General features: G+C 45.4%; 1 protein-coding gene across 1 annotated transcript in view; it reads left to right on the top strand.

The window, feature by feature from the left end:
* Window positions 1-25787, top strand: part of LOC147689500 (vomeronasal type-2 receptor 26-like) — a 542936-nt gene that overhangs the window by 401712 nt on the left and 115437 nt on the right. Inside the window, exon 6 of the mRNA XM_086939935.1 lies at window positions 785-1012. Coding sequence (XP_086796061.1) covers window positions 785-1012 — 228 coding nt within the window. The remainder of the gene's footprint in view (window positions 1-784; window positions 1013-25787) is intronic.

Here is a 25787-nt window from a genome sequence, read left to right on the forward strand (position 1 = left end):
ACCCAGGTATTTTGTCTACCATCACTCTGTGATCAAGCACTGCCCTCAGCATCTCTGTGATGACTTCTGCATGAAGAGAACACATTCAACCAAGCCCTGACACATCTCCCTCTTCCAAAAGTTGTGCATGGCCACAACCATCGGCTCTTTGTAACCACGCCCTGCCGCACTGTCCTCTTCCACAAGTAGTGCATTGCCAAAGCTATTGGCTCCTTCTAACCAAGAAAACCCAAAGGTGATGATGGACGGAGCGTTGACAATACAAACACTCACCCCCAGTCAACTATTCTGGGTTTAATCGAAAAACCATTTTCCTTTGGTTTTTCTTTCTGACCAAGCCATGCCACGCGTATCCTGACACTGCCCACTGAATGGCTCCAGTTATTGCCTTCATGGCCTGCCATCATGACCAACTTCTTTGACACCTATCGCTTCAATCACACCCGCCTGCCACGTACAAGCATCCAATGCCTCCTCCAACTGCGGCAGCGGTTGCTGCCACTGCTGTCCATCTTGTATCAGGAGCACATTCACTGCCTCACTCACTGCATGCTCTGTCTGCATGACTACACCTGGAGAGTTGCAACTACCACAAGGTGCATTGATGTGGAACCTTTATGACCTCTGACCCACCGAACAGGCTTTAATGATAACCTTCAGTGCAACAATGTTATGTCTATCAGGAGCATCTTAGTCAGGACCTACTCACTCTATTGTAGATATTATTGCAGTGTATGGTTCTTTATTTGCTGTGTCCTCTTTCTATTTATCTCCCTGCTTCTAGTTACATCATTACATGAGGGATCTTCATTTTAAAACTTCCTCTGGTGATGAAGTCTACTTCAATGATCAAGGGGATCCGCCAACACACTTTGACATTTCCAACTGGATTTATTACAGCCACACTAATGCTACAAGGATGAAAGTGGGAAGCGTCCATCTAAGCCATTCCGGGGAGGAACAACTCATCATTGATGACCAAGCCATTCATTGGCACCCCGACTTTAAGCAGGTAATGGTCTGTGTGACTTGGGAACACACTTGGAAAATAGGTGGGAATAATATGGATGTGAAAGAGCAAAAGTAATCAACTAGATAAGTAATTGTTGCTTCATTTCGAGTTTGTGAAAAGAAATCACAATTCAGCTGTCTCACTGAACTCTCAGGGCATCATCTACAAGAAAATTATGCAGCGCGGTGCTGCATCATTTTCAATGCTCAGAGATGTGTTGTATTAACAACAATACAACGCATCCCAGTGCTTTTCCCTGTGCCAGCACACAGTTGGCTGCCATGCGCTAGCACAGGCACCCTTGCATCATTGTACAAGGTTGTCTGTGCTGTGGAAATGATTGTTTTGTGCTCCTTCCTGCACAAAAATATTCATCAATTGCATTTTCCTCTTTCTATGCTGGCTTCAGAATGCAATACACAGAGAAAGAGCAAAAAGATAAGAGGAAAAACAAGGAGAAATAATAGTATTTCTCCTCATTGTGCCTCTTTACGGCTCCCCTGGGGAGGCGGAGGAGTCTGATGGATTCCCAGTTTCACAAAATTTTAAAAACCTGGGACTGCGTCAAGTTCCAGTTCGATTGGCTTTGAACACCCACAGCAACACGCATGGCATGCCCTTTTCATGCAGAGCAATGCGTGAAAGAGACCCAGATTTACAAGGCCATGAAACTCATGCAGGGCGACTTTACCTGGCCTTGTAAATATGGGGTTGCCCATTGCGATGAAGGTGTGTTAATAAAAGTGAAGCACCAGTGGCACAATGGGCTTGTAAATGAGACCCTCGGTCTTCCTGTCCCATATAGATGTGGGGTTTCTACTGTAGACCATAAATTCCAGGGCCACTGACCTTCTGTTTTTCATGAAAATACTCTAGCTCATGGAGTATAGTTTAAAACAGTCAAGATTTTTTTTTATTGTGCCTTCTGAGAAAACACCATTTAGAGGTGCTTCACTGCCCAATGCCAATTGAAAGGGCAGGAAGGCACCGTATTTATGAATTATGGTGCATTCATGTACTTTACCCCTGTGCTGGTGCTTTTTCAGCAGCCTAGCGCCAACGCAGGAACCCTTGCACCATGCCCCATGGTGCAAGGGGGCCTCCGTTGAAGGCAGGATGCCCCATGGTGCAAGGGGGCCTCCGTTGAAGGCAGGATTTCTTTGGTGCTGTAAGGGGCACCTTCCTGCACAAAAAACAATCCTACAAGGTGTTTCCTCTTTCTGTGTGTGCTTCATAAAGCAGCACACATGGAAAGAAACATGATTATGTAAATCTGGGCAGCATCACAATCCATGGGGGCTGCATGAGAAACCCACTGGAATGCCAATGAAATGCCCTCCTCGATGCTAATGTAAGACAAGGCAGTGGTTTGAACTGCTTTGTCTCATTCCATCTCTATGAGTCCTTCTGTAGCCAATCAATGTAGCTTTGCATCACCCTGTAGATACCATTGAGAGGCTTGCGCTGCTTTGTCTTACTCCATATCTATGAGTCCTTCTGTAGCCAATCAATGCAGCTTTGCATCACCTGGTAGATACCATTGAGAGGCTTGCGCTGCAGAAGCATGAACAAAGAGACTTACTGTCAGCTCACGCCCTTCAAAAATAAGCACCTCAGATTCCCTGCGCCATTTAGAGGTGGAACAAGGGCAGGTTTCCAACAGCAGAGTCTAACCAGACAGCTTGTCTTCCACATGAACACCAGTTCACAGCAACAGAAGCCAGTGCTGTACTGGGCAGAGTGATGGTCCCTACATTTATCTGCTCTGGATTTCCATGTCAGGCCTGGTGATCTAAGGCAGGTGAATTGTCTGAGTCCCCCTGTCAGGGACACAATTACTTATATTCCAGGACCACTGGCATTTATTCTATTTAAAAATAAACTCTAGCTTATTCGTATAATTTAGAATAAAAAGAAAACGGTTATAGCTATCTTATAAAGCTCTTCAGCCTTCACTGCAGTGCATGCTCTGAAGGATCACAGGTCCTCACCAGAGGGGCAGGGTCTCAAACTGCAAGTGGCAGCCCTTTATCAGGGGAGCAGAGACTAGAGCCTGTGCTGACCTCATGGGCCAGCAGGTTACCCACCACCCTCTAAATGCTGTTTGCGATGTGAGCAGGGTGGACCACATTTTTATGAATTTGCCAATATAATCAAGGTTACCTACCACGTACAATGGTTGTTGTTGACACAATAACACACCTTCCTGCCCTTGCCAATGACTTGTTCAATGAGCCATTAGCAACTGCATTCAGATGAAGTTTATGATATAATTTTAAGCTTCAACTATGACTTTAATTGCTTTTCTAATCTTTGTGATACAGTAATTGAGCTAAGTCTTTAGTTGTCAATAGGCTGTGATATACCCTACACCAAAGTTCAGAAAGATTTGTTTTGATGGTGCAGTGGGAGTCTAGGTCAGGGTGGGTCTGCTCAGGTCTTTTGAAGAGATTCACCCAAGGAACCGTGGGGCATGTTATCAAGGGGGTTTATCTCCACTTTTTGGGCTTTAAAAGCCAAGAAAGCGGAGGTAAAATTATCTCCCTATTACCTAGCTGTCGCTAACACCAGTTAGCGACAGCTAGTAGGAGATTGTGACCATCTTGGTCCCCGCTTTGCATGTCAGTGAAATTTATCACTAATGACATGCAAAGTGGGCGTGCCAAGATGTTAGCGACTGGAAACAGTCGCTAACATTGCTATCTCCTATTACCAACTTTTGGAGATATTCGCGCTAATGAAACAATAATATTAACTTTAAAAAAATTATTTAGAAGTAATGTATATTTTAACAAATATAATAAATAAATGTAATAAAAAATAAACATACATATATAAAAAATGTAATATGTACAGGTATATTTACTTTAAAACAATTAATAAACTAATAATTTTAGTTTATTTTAAAATGTAATAAATGCATAACAAATTACATATATACATATATATCCAAGTACTGCAAGAGGGTTAGTTTCTGGGATCCCGGTCCCGTTGTCAGGTGGCGTGTCAAAACCCGGCGGCCCCCAACCGCTGAGGAGAGTTCAATAAGTTGCAAGTTTTACCGTAGTAAGTATCACACGCACTCAGAGTGGTACAGCTGGTGAAGGTTTATTTTCCAAAGTCACGCTTCGCGTTTAAGCACTGAGGTGCCTTGTTCACACGTTTAACCTAACCAAAGTGAGAAGCAGTTTTAAAGTGCAAACAAACCGATCACATTGTGTCATAGACATAAAGAAAGTACATGATACACATGGAAATCGTGGCGGCCATTGTTAAGTGTATTCAAAATCAATGGTTCATTATAGACACGATGGCTCATAATAATGGATCATAATAATGGAATGGATGCCCCATTTGTACTCAAGATATCCGAGCTGTTACAATTAATAAAACCATATTCACATTCATAAGGTTTTTAAAGAAAAGGGGTATTGAGTGACATTTACATCTGTCAAGAATGTCCAATGTGGGCGCCATTTTGCACCGGGGAGATAACCACCGATTCGAGGTCCCCAGACAGTTAATTGTACTTGAACAGTTAGCAGGTACACAAGTATCCCATGCCCTAGTACTCGCATGAGAGTCAACAAGGAAATAAAATAAAATAAAATTGCCCTCGGTCTAGTGCCCGATTGAAACAAATGTTAGATAAACATCAGCGATACACGTGGTCTAGTGCCCATACGCATCGTGAACTTAAGGAGAAAAACAATATTTAACAAAACATTTGTATGAATAACACACTCATGATCCATTCACTGATATACTGTGGAGTCCATTGGATAATTTAGAGTCACAGTGGTGGTCTAGCCAGTCTATTCAAAGGAACCCAGTCTATGCACTTGGTGAACAGTCAGTGAAAACTGCTTTTGTTCCCACACACTGGAACGGAGTGCAAAAAGGAATAAGACAACAGAAAAAAGTGAGGGTGAATGTCTTAGCTTTAACGTTTGTGAGGTGAAAGTCTTCCATTCGCGGATGCCATGTGGGATTCAGTGCCGTGCTCAAAATTAATAGAGTTCCACACATGCTCCTAGAAGAGAAAATTACAAACACATGGTTAAAATTGGTTAAAATTCAAAGATTCAAAGACTTCATCACATATAGTTACAGAAATAACAACATTGCTAATTTTACGATACCATCTCTCATATTTGCAATTAAAGACAGATACAATGTACATTTATAAGGAACTGAAAACATTAGTCCATATGGAGATGGGTTGCAAGCTTCTCGTCCTGGTTGTGCCCCCCAGGATATTTAGTTTCCAACTCCAATATCCATTTTGATTCTTTCTTTCTTAGGGCAAGTTCACGATTGCCACCCCTTTTCGAACTGTTGACCTGTTCAATAGCAAAGTACCTTAGCAGATCATTGTTGGATTGATGCATTTCTTGGAAATGTCTGGCAATTGGGTATTTGGGGTCTTTGTTGGTGATTGCCCTCAGGTGTTCTTGTACCCTTTTCTTCGCCATACAAGAAGTACTGCCCACATATCTTTTTTGACATGGACACTCCAAGATATAGATTACATAGGTGGAGCTGCAGGTGAAGAATTGTTTGATTTGTCTTTTGTTTTGAGTACCTGGAACTTCAAAGTCTTTAACCATGACACTGTTACGGCAGGCCCTGCAGTGACCACAAGGATAAAAACCTTTTAATCCTTGTATATGTTGGCCAGTAGTGTTCGTTATGTCACTTTTGACCAACATATCTCTAAGATTGCGGCTTCGTCTGTAAGTTATAGGAGGTCTTTTAGTTACTTTGGGGCCTATGATGGAGTCAGCTTTCAGGATTTTCCAATTGTCAGCCATGATTTTTTGGACCTGATAGGACTTTTGGTTGTACGTGGTTATAATTCTAGGGGATTCTGTAGGCTCAAGGGCTTTAGGTTTAGGGATAAGAGTATCTGATCTGGGTACTGCAGAAGTTTTGGTTACAGCTTTGGTAAGTTTGCGAGGGGACCAGGTAAAGGTGGAATAGGTCCCGTGGTTTTCGAAAAAACTGAAGGCAGTTCCCTAACATCTCAACTAAGAAAGAATGAAAAGCTGAGAAAACAAGAAACTTCAAAATGGTGGGAGGCCACTTCCCTCCAGGACTATGTGGACAAAAAGATGGTACCTCGGGGTTTAAGAATCTATATAACCCCATCACATGAATCCCCCAATGCTAGAATGCTAGAAGAATGGTCAGAAAATTCAGCCTCCAGTTGCAAAAATATGCTTTGCATTCTAATAAAGTACGCTTGGGAAGACCGTGAGATGATACTGAAACAAATAAAAGAACTTGAGGAGGAATTTAGCGCCCACCCGAACCAAGATATGGTCAACAAATTTAAAGATGATTTGAAGGGACGCCTAAAGAAGAACGAAGAAGACATCAAATACCGCAAACAACGCAAACTGCATAGAGACTGTGGTGATAACGACAGTGTTGTATACTAACATACAGCCCTAAATACGACTACTTATACAAACAAGGCAACACAGCCACGGATATATCCGAACCCCAGGAAGCTAGAGGAGAAAGCACACCCACAGCTATTGCAAGCGAACCTGAATCAGACGCGTCACACCAATCGACAAGTACAGTTTCGGATACAGAGGTTATAAAGAAACCAGCGACTTTTTTAGAGGAGTTCAGGGTCTTAAGAACAAGAAGAAAGAAGGAGGCGGAAGCACAACAAAAACAATCAACTCAGAAGACACCAACACGGGGCAGACCGAGAGGACAAGCAAGAGGAAGAGCCGATCACAAAAGAGACGACTCAAGTTCCAGCAGAGAAGACGGAAAGAATACAAAGCCTATGGGATCCAAAGGGGAGGCTACAGAAGAAGACGTTAACCATGGATGACGAAACGGTAAATAAAACTATTATTAATTTGTCTTCTAGAACACTTACCCTTAAAGAGAAACGCATTCTCTGCTTAGAATTGACTTTCTGCCCTAACAAACTGTTCAGTTACTCAGATACTAGAATAGATATCTATAACTTTGTAAGAAAACTTAAGCTGCAGAAATGGCACGCACTGAAACCCAAACAGTGTAGCGAAGTGCCTTCAGCTAACACAGGTCCACCTGAACTCACGATTAATGACTATGATTTGATACAGGACGTTTATGTTTTGGGTGAAGTCATCACTGAGAGCCAACAAGATGATAATATTGTGGGTGTGAGGGAGACTAACATGAACAAGGCAGTATGTACAAACTTTAAGCCTAAATCAGTGTTCTATCCCATCATGCCAAATGACCCTATAGATACTTTCCAGGAAGTAGTCAGTAAAGAACTTGTCAAACTTAAACATAAACAGAATAACAAAGACTACGGGAATAGAAATCTATCCAAACAAGAACAAGACTTTATCTTTTTCTTATCTAATGACAAAACCATAGTTTTGAGACCCTCAGATAAGGGAAGTAATATTGTTTTATGGGGCAGAGATTTGTATGTCAAGGAAGCTCTCAGATAACTAGAGGGCAACATTTACTACACCAGGTCCAACTCTGTTGAGTACCATAATAGTATTCAGGAGACTTGGAACAAATTACATGACTGGCAAATAGAAGGACTTCTATCCTGGCATGAATTTTGTTTCCTCAAGCGTGATTACCCCAAACTACCTATATTCTACTTACTCCCCAAAGTTCATAAAAACCTAGCAGAACCACCAGGGAGACCCATCATTTCCTCAATAGGAAGTGTTAATGAAAACCTTTTTGTTTACATTGATCACTTCCTCCGGGAATACGTCATCAAACTTCCATCTTACATAAAAGATACCACCGATTTTTTCACCAAAATTGACACGGCAGAATTGGTAGAAGGCTCTATACTCATAACTATGGACGTTAGTGCATTGTACACCATCATTGACCACGTCCAGGGTATGGAGGCTTGTTACTACTTTCTAAAAAATCGAGCAATAGGATTCAGCAACCATACAGTCATGCTTATCGAAATGATGAAATTATGCCTGCGAAATAACATTTTTTTGTTTGATGGGCCTCTATTCAAACAAATCCGCGGCGCGGCCATGGGCTCGGCTTTTTCTCCCAACTTTGCTAATCTCTTTTTGGGCAAGTGGGAAGAAGAAATCAGAGCAGATGAAAACTTGAGAGAGGACTTCAAAATGGTACATACTTGGATCAGGTATATAGATGGCCTGTTTGTCATATGGCAGGGCACTGAAATAGAGGCAGCCAACTTTATTTCCAAACTTAATCAGAACAACTATAACATCCAACTCACATATAATATCAGTAGGAGTCGGATTGAATTTCTAGATACCAGCATTGAGGTCCATGAAGGCAAACTAATATCCAAACTGCACAGGAAAGATACCGCTGGCAATAGTCTACTTCATGCCTTAAGAGCCCATCCTGACCCCCTTAAATGGAGTATCCCTTACGGAGAACTCCTAAGGGCTAAAAGAAATTGTACCAGAGAGGAGGATTTCATACAGGAAATGAACACCGTTCTCAAAAGGTTTAGAGAAAGAGGCTACCCAGAATGGGTACTTACCAAAGCTGTAACCAAAACTTCTGCAGTACCCAGATCAGATACTCTTATCCCTAAACCTAAAGCCCTTGAGCCTACAGAATCCCCTAGAATTATAACCACGTACAACCAAAAGTCCTATCAGGTCCAAAAAATCATGGCTGACAATTGGAAAATACTAGAAGCTGATTCCATCATAGGCCCCAAACTAACTAAAAGACCTCTTATAACTTACAGACGAGGCCGCAATCTTAGAGATATGTGGGTCAAAAGTGACATAACGAACACTACTGGCCAACATATACAAGGATTAAAAGGTTTTTATCCTTGTGGTCACTGCAGGGCCTGCCGTAACAGTGTCATGGTTAAAGACTTTGAAGTTCCAGGTACTCAAAACAAAAGACAAATCAAACAATTCTTCACCTGCAGCTCCACCTATGTAATCTATATCTTGGAGTGTCCATGTCAAAAAAGATATGTGGGCAGTACTTCTTGTATGGCGAAGAAAAGGGTACAAGAACACCTAAGGGCAATCACCAACAAAGACCCCAAATACCCAATTGCCAGACATTTCCAAGAAATGCATCAATCCAACAATGATCTGCTAAGGTACTTTGCTATTGAACAGGTCAACAGTTCGAAAAGGGGTGGCAATCGTGAACTTGCCCTAAGAAAGAAAGAATCAAAATGGATATTGGAGTTGGAAACTAAATATCCTGGGGGGCACAACCAGGACGAGGAGCTTGCAACCCATCTCCATATGGACTAATGTTTTCAGTTCCTTATAAATGTACATTGTATCTGTCTTCAATTGCAAATATGAGAGATGGTATCGTAAAATTAGCAATGTTGTTATTTCTGTAACTATATGTGATGAAGTCTTTGAATCTTTGAATTTTAACCAATTTTTAACCATGTGTTTGTAATTTTCTCTTCTAGGAGCATGTGTGGAACTCTATTAATTTTGAGCACTGCACTGAATCCCACATGGCATCCGCGAATGGAAGACTTTCACCTCACAAACGTTAAAGCTAAGACATTCACCCTCACTTTTTTCTGTTGTCTTATTCCTTTTTGCACTCCGTTCCAGTGTGTGGGAACAAAAGCAGTTTTCACTGACTGTTCACCAAGTGCATAGACTGGGTTCCTTTGAATAGACTGGCTAGACCACCACTGTGACTCTAAATTATCCAAAGGACTCCACAGTATATCAGTGAATGGATCATGAGTGTGTTATTCATACAAATGTTTTGTTAAATATTGTTTTTCTCCTTAAGTTCACGATGCGTATGGGCACTAGACCGCGTGTATTGCTGATGTTTATCTAACATTTGTTTCAATCGGGCACTAGACCGCGGGCAATTTTATTTTATTTTATTTCCTTGTTGACTCTCATGCGAGTACTAGGGCATGGGATACTTGTGTACCTGCTAACTGTTCAAGTACAATTAACTGTCTGGGGACCTCGAATCGGTGGTTATCTCCCCGGTGCAAAATGGCGCCCACATTGGACATTCTTGACAGATGTAAATGTCACTCAATACCCCTTTTCTTTAAAAACCTTATGAATGTGAATATGGTTTTATTAATTGTAACAGCTCGGATATCTTGAGTACAAATGGGGCATCCATTCCATTATTATGATCCATTATTATGAGCCATCGTGTCTATAATGAACCATTGATTTTGAATACACTTAACAATGGCCGCCACGATTTCCATGTGTATCATGTACTTTCTTTATGTCTATGACACAATGTGATCGGTTTGTTTGCACTTTAAAACTGCTTCTCACTTTGGTTAGGTTAAACGTGTGAACAAGGCACCTCAGTGCTTAAACGCGAAGCGTGACTTTGGAAAATAAACCTTCACCAGCTGTACCACTCTGAGTGCGTGTGATACTTACTACGGTAAAACTTGCATATACACATATATATATATATATACATATAAATATATATTCTTGCTCTGTTCCCTCAATTCTGAAGAAGAAATCTCGCACTCACGGGGGCATTTGGAAACTTTATTTCATAGCCAGCAACATAAAGTTTTCAAGCGCCCCCGTGAGTGCGGAGTTGTCTTTTTTTTAATTGAGGGAACAGAGCGCAAATTTCCGGATTCCACGGCCACATAATCGTACCCACCCGAGAGTGCTTCACAAGGAGGTGGAGTTTGATTGAATATAAATATATATATATATATTCATTGAAAAAAACATAGGTTTCATGGGTGTTATAGTTAGCTGGACATTTCACTCATACGAAACCATTGAATTTCCTCTGTTATAATTAGTTGTACTAACTGTAACTCTCGCACCCGCAATCCACTGGTGATGATGTCACATATTACATCATTCATGACATGGTCAGTGACATCACTGATGACATCACTGATGACATCTCAAATGACGTCACTGATGACATCACTGATGAAATCATCCAGTGAATGTGGTTTGGTTTGATATTTAAACATGTATTATATATATATAGCAATCTGCATTTAAGAATCAGTAGATATATACCTATCTTGATTGAGGATATAGTAGCAGTGTGATTGACTGTTTACTTGACTAATGTATCGTGTCTCACTAAATATATTAGATAGTGACTAAACTGTGAGAATATCTGTATTACTTTTTCAGTTGTTGTGTAAAGTGCTGTACCAGTTGGTTACTGGCTATGTGAAAGACTATATTAGTTATTGATTAGTTAACTGATTATTTGTAATAGAGAGTGAATCTATGTGTGCTTCGGTGGGGGATCTCTGACTGCCCAAAGATATGTGAATAGTTAATTCAGTACGTATATTAGGTTAAGACTGCGTATTATAATACTTGTTTGGGTGACTGAATATCTTTATGGGTGTGGTGATGAGCAAAAACATTTCTCAATGGTACATGTCCATAAAGTAGAAACAATAAAAGGCAGTGTATGTGACAGTTGTTGTATATAAATAAGTGTACATAAAAGTCATTGATTGCATGAGTGAATGTATAGATAACTGTATATTTGTAATAGTGATTTCATAACACACTAAGTATGAGTTACTATCTCTATGAAAACATTAGGTGCTATTTGTATAAGTGTGTAGCTGAGTAAATGTAAATAGGATACATTGTTTGCAAAAGTGAGTAGGATGACTGCATAACTGAATAGGATGTGTGCTGGTGTGTTATGTTAATGTAAGTGTATAAGTACATTGGATAGTGTTCTATTGATCATCAGTGAAGCGAGAGGAGGAAAACCTTGTATTGCTTTAATAGAGGTAATCCGGATGATAAAAATGGAGAAAGAAAACGGGGTCACACTCGTTGATTTAAATTAAGCTCCTGGTGGGTAATGTTCCGTGGCTAATCCCAATATTATATTGCGGGGTCTCTGTAGGACTGGGTATCTTAATGTCACATGTAAATTAGGTGCGGAAGTGCACAGAGACATTTCGTAGTGTAGGGAATCGCCGCCTTCTCGGGTATTGTTTACTAATTGTTCAGGGGGCTTCGAGGCCAACTGAAGTCCGGGTATCGCCACCTTCTGGGGCTTTACTTAAATATTCAGGATGGGCCTCGGCAGTCCCTGAAGTCGTGGTGGTGCTAGGCAGGGCCTTATTGGTTCGGTAATCACACGGGCAGTACTCATGGTATAATAAAGTGATACACGCATAGAACCCTTGCAGTTGTAGAATTACGCAGGCTTCATTTATGTAATAGTCATGGTTAGAGCATCAATAATTTATGGGATGGAACTTTGGGGGTTCAAAAACTTAGTACCATTAGTCTTAGCCCAGAACAAGTTCCTGAGGGCATTGCCCGGCCTTCCTCAATCCTCTCCTTTGAGTCCCCTACTTCTAGATCTAGGATGAATTTCTTTTGAGGAGGCTGCAGGTTTTAGACCACTTGCCTATTGGCGAAGACTTTGGACAACCCCGGAGATAGCACCTTATTCAAAAGCTGTTAAGTACATTAGGTAGGCAGATAAATCAAAGAACATTTCTTGGCTACAAAAGATTAAGGCATTGTTATCTGAAATAGGCCTCATTCACCTGTGGGAGGACCCAGAGGGGAATTCCTTTCCTTCTAAAAGAGATCTTAAAACCTTATATAGGGACAAGGTTTATGTAAAGTCGTTGTCCTCGGTTACTAGTGGTTCCCTCACAGGCCTCTTTCTTGAATATAAGTGTGAGCATAAACTGGAGACCTATTGGGATATGATCACACGCCCTGGTGAAAGAAAATTCTTCCACCAATTTAGAGTGGTAACACTCCTCCTAAAATCGTTTAATAAAAAGTGGCGGGATGACCAGAATATAAAATGTGACACTTGTTTAACTGAGGACTAGACCCTATCGCATGTCCTGTTTGTGTGCCCTGCCTACAAGAGCCCTCGGCTAAAATGGCTCAAGCCGGTTTGTACAAAGTTTGTAATTAGATCTTGTCAAACGGCCCTGGATATTTTAACTGAAACTTCTGACGTCATAGTTGTTGCTATGGCTAAGTTTCTGAGCTGCACATGGGTTCTTAGAAGGAAAAACCTGCAAAGAATCTAGTAATCTATCTGCTTATGCGTTTGTATACGCAAGTTTCCCCCACGCCATTCAGTCCAATATTGAAGACTGTAACCAAGCTCTGTGTAATTATGCATTAATAGCTTTTGACCCTGAATTCTCCCTTTTAAACCTAATCATTGTTCTAATAGCCTTGGAATTTTATATGACATGCTTTTTTTTAACAAAATATTCTTGTATGTAATGTAATGCCTTTTTATATTATATTGTATTTGTCTTAATGTGTCTTTTATGATTGATCATGATTGAATAAAGACGGAAATTGAATTGAGGTAATAGTCTATTGGTTTATATTTGGTAGGTGCACCGCTAAATTACAAATGTTTTCTCTGTAAACCTCCTATAAACAGACAATTTTCACATTAAACTACAGACAAATGTTGTTAGAAAAAGATGACCTATACACTCACTTATTTATACTCCAATTGTTCAAGGATTTTAGCCACGGGAGCTTTCGTTTCACATCACATGGGATATTGTGGTTGAGGCTGTGGCTCATGTCTGGGGGAAAATGTGTCCCATCCACACTGAGTACGGTACAACGCCGGTGCAAGCACCTTGGCCCACTCCTCTGCAAAATGCAGGGCCTGCTCCTTCGGCACTGTGTGAGCAAAAGCAGGGAGGATTATCCCCTCCTCTTGCGGAGCGGCCAGGACAAAAGGTGGGGGCCAGTCGGCCTCCGTCAACAAAATGTCATAGGTAGTCATTAGATTTTCCCAAAATACCCCTTTTATAGTACGTTATATGTCTCCTTCTATTTAAAGGACTATTTCATAGAGTTTTTCAGGGGGAGCCACTCTAGTGTCGGCTGTCTCAACAGTAAAACACATGTCAGTTGCTGTCACCTTCAGAAATGGACGCAATGCTTCCCGCACTACTGTAATTTCCGCCACGCTGTCTAGCATCAGCGCCCATGTCAGGTTCCAAAGCTGTGTTCTCACTATCCGTGGCATGTCTCGCTATTAAAATGCAACCTTCTTCTTCTGAAACTGGTCGATGATGCTGAAAGTCGTCTTGCTTGCCTTTACTGTCAGTCTTGTGGGCCTGCTCACAGCTTTGTTTGGCACCCCGACCTTTGCAGCAGTCTCCTCCACTGGTTGGTGAGACCGATGTATCCTGCAAATAGTGAGGAGAACGTTGATCAGGAACCTGAAAAAGAGGAGGCAACTTAATATTAGAGTGGTCACGTAAATCATATGTGCGCTCAGAAGACGCAGGTATTGGCGAAGAAGGATGTGAGCCCTGTTTTTGTTGCTTTTTTCCCTGTTTTTTATTCTTATTCCAATTCTGCTTTGGAAAATTGGGGCGTTCATCTTTAGTAGACTTCTATTCCTGAGTTTGCTTCTGTGTTGCTTTTGCAAAAGGCTTAACACCCAAACAATTGCTGCCTATGGTTTTATAAGCTTCCGCAATGATTTTTGGTAACTTTCTGGGTTGATCGCATCGGGGACATCGTGCAGAGCATTAGACACCTGGAAGTTTACTGCATCTCTTAGCAAGGATCAGATCGGAAACAACCTCAAACGCTCTAACGAGTCTCATTCCCAATTCAACAGCCGCCTGCACTCCGTGTTCATCTTGGACACACTTAATGACGGAGGATAGGACAGCCATGAATGGAGTGCCGAAACACTTAGTATAGACTGTTGCAGATATCTTACCCCAGGTTTCACAATAAGGTACCTCTGGTATTAGGTCTTTCTGCAAACTAATCGTTAAAATCCTGTGTTTCTCAAATGGAGTCGTAATAGGAAATACAGCTTTCAGCTAGTCAAATGTCTCAGCAAGTCAAAAAGGTAAATCTTCCTTATCCTGGGGCCGCTTGCCAATGACTGATTTAACCATGGCTGAATTAACCATGACGGGATTCATTTTCATCCCGGCATGACCAGCTGGTTGTGCCGCAGCATCAGGTGGCCCCACCTGGACGTTGCGGGAAATGTATTGCACTAGAGCCAGGTGCACTACAACCAAAGAGGTATAGAGCACACACAACTCATCAATAGTGACTTGCATGCAACGCGGATGCAGCATGTAACCGGCCAAAACCGGCCACTTGGCCCCGGGAATAGGCAAAGGGCCCAACTGAACCACCGTTACCGATTGGGGAAGGGTGCCATTAAACCAAACTCGATGCTGCCAAGCTGAAATTGGAATCTCCAGTGTCCTGTATGGGGTGTAGTTTAGAGGCACGGTTGTGGGAGCATAAACGCAATCCGCATTGACTGCAGGAAAGGTAACAAATGAGTAGAAAATCTCAAACGGGTATGCTGCTTCAGCACTCACCACGAAAACTACCGCCATGCCATCGACAGTGACGCCGTACGTCAGCAAATGATTGTCGACGGCCACCCTCCTATGTTGAGGGATCTCAACGTCAGCCACAAGGACACAGCAGAGAAAAGACATTGCAAAAGAATTGTAGCACTAAGGGGTTGTAATTCAAAGTATGAACCGTTTTAAATTATCAAGCATGAAAATACCTATGTAACTATAGGTAGGTCAATCCGTCACCACTGTCAAACGGAAACAATAGTGAGGGGGGTCGTGGACCGATATACGCACTACTCGAGAGTATCAAAATAAGACAACTACGTTAGGTGCGCCATATTGCAGGGATTCTACTCATACACAGAACTGTGCACAGAGACCCAGGACATCAGTGAAATGTGTTGAACCAAAAAACTCACCTCCTTACCTAGATAACCTAACCGACTAGTATCAGTGTCACATTAGCTCTTCGCCCTATAGCTATGTAACCAATGATTAGACAACCCAGAACATGCGACTTAGGTTACTCTCAGGAATGGTAGGAATCAAAAACACTCTTTCATTTGTTATTCTCATACCAGTACACAACATGGGTAAAAAGGGACACAATGAAGTTTAAAATGTTTATTTTAACGACGTGCTGTAAGATGCAGTATTTTTGCTAAAATAAACAGGCATACGATTAAAAAAAATATGATCAGCATTGTTACAATTCCATAAAACACAATCTGAGAAATCATATTATAATGATGGTAGAAACAGGTCTTATAGTGCCTTGTATGCCACCCTCCCCAACTATGTTTTATAAAATATAGAAGGTCTCTTAGGCTTGAATAGGGGACCCCATACCTCGAAGATCAGCAGAAGTGAATCACATCAGGATCTTCAAAATCTCTCTCTCTCTGGAAATGGATTTCTCCAAGTGCCTAAAATCATGTATGCAGTGCAATATTAAAGGCGCCAGAATTTCAGCTAGCTGCAGCTGCATGCATGTTGTGTCTAGAGCATGAGCGGATCAGCCCGAACAACACCTAACATTGTTACGATAACCTTGGAGGCTTCAGCACTCACTGTGCAGACTAAGGTTGAGATGTAAGTCTAGGAACGTTGAAAACAAGCCATTCTCATGTGAAGCAATTCACGCAACCTAACTTACAACAACAGTTACGTATAGTGTTGTGTGCAAAAGCAGCAAAAAGGTAAAATGGAATTTAAACTTCTAATAAGCCTATGCTAACATAGCAATGTGCGCAAATACCTGCCTTTACTACACCATCTGGCTGACGCACCCCAAAATAACTGGATTCTATTTTATACTGTTATGATCTGGGGATAATATGTACCATTCCTTTTTGGTTTCAGTGAGACTCATTTCCCCCAGTGCACATACAAGTAAGGTTTTGAACAATGCATGGTCTGTCCCCTCAAAGAGGCTAGGGAGTTGAAAATGAGGAAAGAGATTGGGTCCCACAAGAGTTTCTAAAATCAAAAAGGTTTTTCACTGACAATTGATGCTGAACGGGTGGGTTGTTGGTTCACGTGCAGACAGGAAGGGTGGACTGCAGGAGGCCTGGATGGACTCAATTGATAAAGCAAAGTATTGCTGTAATTTGAAATTGGACCACTTATATAGAGGGACTTACATTGTTGTCCCGGAACGTGAATGTATTGGGGGATAAGCTAAAGAGAAGCATAGTAAAACAACACTCACCTGATGGGATTTTACTCCAAGAGACACACTTGTTGGGAAATGCCTGCAAGGCACTGACCAGGTGGGGTTTTGGCTGGTGGCACACTCTGCGTTTGGCATCTGATCTCAGGAAGTGGGTATTATGACGCGGAAAAGCTTCCAGATGGCTATTGATCACACATGTATGGATGAATTGGATAGATGTGTAGCAATTTCAGGGAGGTCACATATTAAGTCTGGTATCAGTAAATATGCCACCTGCCCTTCGGACCCCAGCCTTCAAGGACCTGGGTGACCTGCTGCTTACCCTGCCAGAGGGGAGATTTCTTGTCAGGAGTGACTTCAATTAAATCGTTCCAGATAAGCCTAATCACTGGCCTCCAAGGGACTTGCCACCTGCTCATACACAAATCCATAATTTCCTGGAAGTGATGGGATTAATTGATATATGGAGGGAGCACCATCTCATGGAGAAGCAGTACACATTTTACTCAGGGGCCCACCACATCATGTCTAGAATAGATTATATCATAACACCAGCAGACCAGTTAGAACAGATCGGTGAAGTGAGACACCTAGCTAGGGGAATATCAGATCATTTGACCAACTGGGCCTTGATAGAAGTTGGGGAGTCACGTACCAGAAGAATAGCCCCAGTAAATCCTTGGGAAACTGAACTTTATTTCAGTGAGAATGAAGACTTGGTTGCTTCCAAACAGACATTGTGGGAGGTCTTCAAGGTCGTAATTAGAGGCTATGCTGTGTACCAGATCACAGGAATCAAGAAAGAAAAGCAGGCAGCACTAGTAAGACTTGAAACAGATATACTGGAATTGGAATAGAAACTACGAGATACTAACACAGACAAGGTCAGGCATACCTTGAAGTTAAAGACAAAAGAACTGTCAAGTCAAGCGCACACAACTAGTATACTGATAAGAGTAGTCAAGGTAAAGTTTTTCAAGGATGAGATCGCACAAGAGTGTTCTTTCTATTTCTTTTTTAATTGAGTATGTGATTGGTTCTCCTATTCACAAGAATCCATAAAGAGAGAAACCAGCCGGCACGTGTTTTGTCAATAAGGGTGTTAACCCAATGACTCTTCAGGGCCGAAAAAGGCCGGGATATGGTGTTATCGGTGGACCGGTGATAATTCCAACCCGGTCCGAGTCGGGTTAAAGAACTTCAATGTGCATGAGTTCGCACACAGTAATTATGTCGATCAGGATAATACAGGCGAGAGGGGCCAAAAGGCGGGTAATGCCTAGTGTCCACACTGGTGAGGGCGTCTTGCCATGAGGTGATCAAGGGGACGGTATTGCCGGATACGGGAAACAGGTGTTTCCCGTATCCGGCAATACCCGACTCGGACCGGGTTGGAATTATCACCGGGCTCAATTTCCTCGGACCTGATAATTCTCGCTTTGGTGCCTATTCTAATCATGAGCCCCACTCTGCCCCTCTGGGCAATAGCTTGCTTAATCTCTACAATGGCCCCAACAACGCTGAGGATGCCTGACTTCACCTTGGGGGTACCCAGGAGTGGGCTCCTCACAGGGAAAGGCCAGTAAGGGTTCCTCGGTGGTATTCATACAAGCGCCGAGATGCCTACGGGTAGTCGTGCGCTATACAAGTGCGTAATCATTTCATTTCATTTCATTATAGAAAACTGTAAAAATAAAATAAATTTAAAAAAAATAAAAATAAAAACAATGCCACACACTTGCCAAAAATAGAATGACTAAGGTTCAACTGCACCTATTCTGCACAGACAAAGCAAGCACCAAAGAAGTGCCACTGAAATGGAAAAACCAAAAAAAGATTACACCTAACATGTACAAATCAATAGTTTACTTTGAAAGATATTCACACAAAAAGCTAAAGATTCAAACATTAGTACAGCAGTAAAAAATATACAAACCAGCCAAGGATATTCAGTAAGTGAAAAGATTACAAACGGAGTTACTCACCAACAACAAATCCACAAACTAAAGACCTGCTTAAGCTGCACCCACAAACAAGATTAACCACCAAGACAAAAGAAACAATTGCCTCACAAATGAAAAAAAATCAAATTAGAACACAAATAAAATGTATAAAATATCAGTCAAAATACACTGATTTCCCTGAAATAAGCATTGACAATGGCAAAAAAGACTGCACCAGAAGGAAGCAAACCTTACCCCAGAATCAGATCCCTCAGGACGAAATAACTTTATTCCCAGGGGACTCAAGTGTTACCTCCCACAATGAGGCCCAATCCACAAAAAAAAAATCATAAATAATATGGCGCCCAAAGAGAGCAACCCATGCCCAAGGGGACATTCCCATACAAAATCCATGATGTATGGTGGGATTCCATAACCCCTAGGGGGCAGATGTAGTGCTAGAGGCACTCTTGTGGTTTGACACCCGGTGATGATCTTTGACTACCTTTATCTTAACTGACTTTAGTGTCTTATTTTATCCTAGTCTGGGTGTATGACGGTCCTGCATATGCCTTGCTTCTCTTACAAGTAATCTTGCAGTCTTTCAGTGGGAGCTGTCATGGAGTAGAAAAGCCTTGCCAAGAATAGAACATGTGGGATGTGCATTTGAAAGCGTGAAAGGGAGAGAGATTTGTGGAATGTGCTTTTTAGTTTCAAAGTGCAGTGTTGTGGGCAGTGATGCACACATGTGCTCAGTGTTGTACATTGAGAGATGAAGTGTGTGAATCTATAAGCAGTTGTGCACAATTGTGCATTGTGTTGTACATTGATGAGAATTATGAAGTTCTTACTATTGGCTTTGACATGGCCTCATGTCATTCTTGTTTCCTGATTTTGCCTTGCTTCAGCTTTTCTACGTGAACTGCAGCACTTGCAAGTTGCTTGGGTTATTCATGTTCAAGGTCTTATTGTTTTTGAGAGGGATTTTTTAAGTACATGGAAGGCTTTGTGAGCTTCATCAAGATAAAGGCTGGAACATGCGAGATTTAGAGAAGGGAAAGTGAGAACTCCATCCTGCCATGGGAATGCTTGCTTGCAACCTGGTCAGTCCTGGTAAGATTCCTCAGGCCCGGGGGGAGCTCTTTCCTGAACCTTCTAGTGTGTTTAAAGCGGAGGTTTGCTGACTCGGAAAACTGGATTTTGGAACCTGAGCGAGGACGGACTAGTCTATTTCGGGACAACCTGGTTGCTGAGTAAGTATGGGCGTAAAATTTGTTCCGCTCGCGGAATTTGCGAATTTTTGGCAATTTTGCGATCCGCAAATCGCACGAAATTGCCCAAAAATCCGCAATTCGCGAGTTGGCGGATTAAAAAAATACAATCTCACGAGCGCGGCATTGACTTACCATGATTCTGCGTTCGCTGATGAGTTTTCCTCCCTGTTCGCGTGCGCTGTGAGATTTTGGTAGCTGGCCGAGCGAACACGAACACGTCATTGCGACCCAAAACAGGAAAGAGGCATCGCGAGCAGGCTGGTTAAGTGGTGTTGGACAGGCCACATGAAGGGCCGCTCTCCCCCGGCCCGACCAGGCCCGAGCCCGGTCACGCAAGTACCACACACCACCATTGCACGTCCTCCGTCCCCTCAGGGACCCCTGCCTTCGAACATATCGACCTCGTGGGCCCGATCCACTGCTGGCCCGCGCGCCCATCCGGGACGCCATCTTGGACACTCCACCACGAGGCCGCCTGGCCCCCGATCGACCTCAACCCTGGGCCTAGCCAGGCCTCAGACATCCCGGCACCACCATCCACCCAGGAGGTGAGCGGGCTACTTGGCAAGTCAATGGGAGAAAGAGGTGTCGATGGCTCTCCCCCGCCAAGTGCCGCTCGGCCATCGCCTCCCCGGGCGCTGGCTCCACCCCCCTGCTGGGTGTCGGGACACCCTCATCCCGGACCTCCCGACCTCCAGGTGCGAGGGTCCGGACATCAAAGAACATCAGCCCTATAACTGGGGCAGCTCCAGAGCAGGAGGGCAGTTGTATCTTGGAGTCGAGAGACGCAAAGAAGAACTCATCCTTGACGGACTACCGGCGCTGCCGTAGCTCTGCCTTGTGCACCTTTGTCTTGCCTGCTGGCGCTGCCACAACCTTCGTAACCTTCCGATCCTTCATCGTCGTCGGGACCTGCTGGCGTGGCCGCGGACCGTTTGCAACCATCATCTCATCGGGACCTGCTGGCTCCGCCGCGGACCGTCGTTTCCTTCGTCCATCTCGGGACCTGCTGGCTCCGCCGCGGCCCGATCATCTAGAACGCCGAGCTCGAGGATTGAGAGCTATTTCCACCTTTTTGGTAACAAGACTGTCCCGCTACCCTTTTTCCCAAACCAGAGACCAGAATCGAGGGGACCCCTGAGTCCAGACCTCCTTGTACCATTCCATCGTACTTAAAGAATTGCCTATAAAGTCTCGTTGAACTTTACCCTTGTGTGGTGTCCGTCTGTGGGGGGGAAGTTACTTGTCTGTACGATCGCTAGAGACGGCTCTCCCCGGAGACCTCTCCCCTTATCCTCGGCCGACCCTCCCGGTCCGTCTAACATTGGTGGCCAGCGGCGCGATCCGAATCACCGCATAATCGTACAGAGAGTAGCTTACCCCACGACGAAATCACGATGACGACTAAAGAAAGCGGAGCAACCGAGAAATTCCAGATGGAGAAATTGGACGAGTACAGCCATCGTGAACTAAAACAATTCTGCATCGAACTAGGTATCGCTACTACCGGACTAAGTACCAAAGACGATTTTAAGCATGCCCTAGAATCTTGGGCAGAAACCGGGGCTGCCGGAACCCCTGATCAAAGCATCGCAGCAAAAACCACCACGGCCCCTGAAGAGCGAAGAACGGGTCTCTCGCAAGACGAGATCCAGGAACGAGAAAAAACCAGACTACATGAGCTGGAAATGGCCCGGCTCAAAATGGACATTGAACTTAAGTTGGCCGAACAAAAAATCAACTTAGAGCACCTGTGTCTCCGAGAAGAAAGAGAGGAGAAACAGAGACAAAGGGAGCTCGAGGAAAAGAGACTGGCATATGAACACGAGCGAAAACTAGCTGAGATCGACCTACGCAAGCAGAATAAAGAAGTAGGGGTGTCCGAGCAACCCCACACCCCAGGGGCAACAGAGAAAAAGGTACACATCCCCAAGGATGTCGTTCGAGAATACTTCCGAGAGGACGACATCCAGCAATGGTTTAAGGCCTATGAAATCGCTATGACTGCACACCGGATCGATAGAAGCGATTGGGGAGCCGGTCTATGGGGGAGATTCCTCAATGAGGGCCGCGACGCCCTGCTACAGCTCCCGGACCACCAGATGACCTCCTATGACCATATGAAAGCTGCACTCCTCACTCGCTATGGCCCCACACCCGAGATGTACCGTCAGAGGGTCCGAGACTGCACCCGCATCCCGGGTACAACTTGGGTGGACTATGTAAACTATTTTAGCCGAGCCTTCGAGGGCTGGATCAAAGGAAGCAAGGTCACAACCTACGAACAACTGTTCAATCTTATGGTATGGGAGCACCTGTCGAACAATTGCTTCATTGAACTCCGCCAGCACCTCCTCGACAGCAAGTTAACGGATCCCCGGCAGCTCGCAGCCGAAGCTGACCGGTGGGAAATCACCAGAGTGGGCCGGAATGGGTCCTACGAACAGAACCGGAACAACAATGGTCAGCACCGTCCCCGAGGAGGAGGAGGGGGCCAAGGACGAGGAAGAGACAACGCCCCGGTCGCCCCCGCTACCAGCACCACCCCCCCGGCCAACCGGGGCAGCACCCCGGCGCGACCGGGATACCGAGCCAATGTTACGTGCCATCGATGCCAACGAGTCGGCCACTATGCAAACGACCCAAACTGCCCCCAGTACCAGAGCCCAAGACCCCGCCAAGTAGCCGCTGCTGCTCTGGGGGAGGAACAGATCTCAGAGGAACAAGAGGAATATGAACAGGAACATCAAGAATGGGAGCCAGCCGCCATGGCTCTAGCCTGCTTAGGGGGGAAAGACATGGTCCCGCGGGTCCCCCTACCCGCTAACACCCAGAAGTACAGCCAATGGGTGAGCATCAATGGACGCCGGGCCGAAGCCCTTCGTGACACCGGGGCCAGTGTAACAGCCGTCCGCTGTCACCTGGTGACCCCAGAACAGTATCTACCAAACATTCTCTGCCCTGTACGTTCCGCCGATAACTCGGAAAGTCTGTGCCGGATGGCCTGCGTCCCCTTCGAATGGGGAGGGGTCACCGGCATGTTGAAGGTAACGGTCCGAGACGATGCCCCCGTAGACTGCCTCCTGGGGAATGACCTTGAAAGCTCTCCGTGGGCAGCCGTAGAACGAAGAGAACACCTGGGGATGTTAGGCGTCCCGGACTGGGCGTGTGTCACCACCCGGTCCATGGCCGCCCGTGCCAACCCCCGCCCAGAGGAACCCGAATGGCCGGCGCCGCCGCCTCCGGTCGCCCCGGCCGAAACCACCGACCGTGACGTCCCCCCAGAACCAGCTCAACCTCCAAACCTCGCTAACCTCGACCAGTGGCCTCAAGAGGGGGGGCCCACGCAAGAACAATTTCGCCAAGAACAGAAGACCTGTCCCTCCCTCGAGGGACTCCGCCAGCAAGCGCTCGCCCAAAGCGCAGGGGATACCTCCGGAACACACTGGATCTACTGGGACAATGATCTGCTGTACAGTGAGCAAAGAATCGTGGAGCTGGGGGCCAGCCGAGTACTAGTGGTGCCCCTCCGTTTTAGAGACTTTCTGCTAAACCTGGCCCACGACGTCCCCCTGGCGGGACACCTGGGTCAAGATAAAACCTACAGTCGTCTGGTGACCCACTTCTTCTGGCCCAAAATGAGGAACGATGTACACCAGCATTGCCGATCTTGCCCCACGTGCCAAGCCAGTGGAAAGAGCGGCCGCAAACTAAAAGCCCCCCTGCAACCTTTTCCCGTGGTCACCACCCCGTTCGAGAGGGTCGGGATCGACATCGTGGGGCCCCTGGACCCGCGTACAAAACAAGGCCATCGATTCATCCTGGTGCTAGTGGACCACGCCACCCGCTACCCCGAGGCTGTTCCCCTGCGAACTGTGACAGCCCCGGTAGTCGGCCGGGCTCTAATGGGGATCTTCTCCCGTGTGGGCTTCCCCCGAGAAGTCGTCAGCGACAGAGGCACGAACTTTATTTCTAAATATATGAAGTCCCTCTGGCAACAGTGCGGGGTTACCTACCGATTCACGACCCCCTATCACCCTCAAGGAAACGGACTCGTTGAGCGGTTCAACCGCACGCTCAAAGGGATGATCGGGGGGTTGGAAGAGCCCCTCCGTCGCCAGTGGGATGTGCTGCTGCCGTGCCTCCTCTTCGCATATCGAGAGGTCCCCCAGAAGTCCCTGGGCTTCAGCCCGTTTGAACTGCTGTATGGACACCCAGTACGGGGGCCGCTCAGCCTAGTCAAGGAAGGCTGGGAGATGCCCCCTCTCAAGAACCCACCAGATGTCTTCCGGTACCTCCTAACCCTCCGCAACCAGACCCGGCGGTTCAGAGAGCTGGCAAAAGCCAACCTAGAGGCCAGTCAAGAGGACATGAAAAAGTGGTATGACCGGAATGCCTCCTCCATCGAATTTGAACCTGGGCAACAGGTATGGGTGATGTCCCCCACCGAACCCTGCGCCCTGCAAGACAAGTGGACGGGGCCCTTCAAAGTAGTCGAGCGCAAGGGTCCTGCCACCTATCTCATCGACATGGAATCTTCCCGGAACCCCCTCCGGGTCCTCCACGCTAACAGACTGAAGCCCCACTTTGTGCGTTCAGAACTCAGCCTCCTGATGGCCACAGACAATGGGGCTGAAGAAGACTCCGAGCCCCTCCCTGACCTCCTACGGACTCGGGAGAAAGACGGCTCCGTGGATGGGGTCCGACTCTCAGAGGCCCTCACCCGAGAGCAACGCCAGGAGTGTCGAGTCCTCCTATCACAGTTCGCCAGCCTGTTCTCCCTCACCCCAGGTGTCACTTCCTGGTGTGTGCACGATGTGGACACGGGGGACAGCCCCCCTATCCGCCACCGGGCCTACCGCGTGCCAGATCGGGTACGGGCCTGCGTCCAGGAAGAGATAGCAAAAATGCTCACGCTCGGGGTCATCGAGCCCTCAGACAGCCCCTGGGCCAGCCCTGTAGTACTGGTCCCCAAAGCGGCCGCCCCAGGCACCACACCGGAACTCCGGTTCTGCGTTGACTACCGGGGCTTGAATGCGGTCACCCGAACAGACGCACATCCCATCCCCCGGGCAGATGAACTAATTGACCGCATGGGAGCTGCCCGCTACCTCAGTATTTTCGACCTGACGGCGGGCTACTGGCAAATCGGCCTCACACCCCGGGCCCAAGAACGTTCTGCCTTTTCCACCCCCGATGGCCATTACCATTTCAAGGTCATGCCCTTCGGCATGAAGAATGCTCCCGCAACATTTCAGCGGCTCGTCAATCAGGTCCTGGCGGGGCTCGAAGGGTTCAGCGCCGCCTACCTAGACGACATCGCTGTATACAGCCACCATTGGCCCGAGCACCTCCACCACCTCCAAGCAGTGCTACAAGCCCTTCAGCGAGCTGGCCTCACGATCAAGGCCAGCAAATGTCAAATTGGTCAAGGGTCTGTAACCTACCTTGGACACCAGGTGGGAAGCGGCCTGGTGGCCCCTCTGCAGCCCAAAATTGCCGCCATCCAGTCCTGGCAGCCCCCCATCACCCAGACCGAGGTACGAGCCTT

This window comes from Lissotriton vulgaris, chromosome 10 (genome assembly GCF_964263255.1).
Source record: "Lissotriton vulgaris chromosome 10, aLisVul1.2, whole genome shotgun sequence".
Classification (NCBI taxonomy): domain Eukaryota; kingdom Metazoa; phylum Chordata; class Amphibia; order Caudata; family Salamandridae; genus Lissotriton; species Lissotriton vulgaris.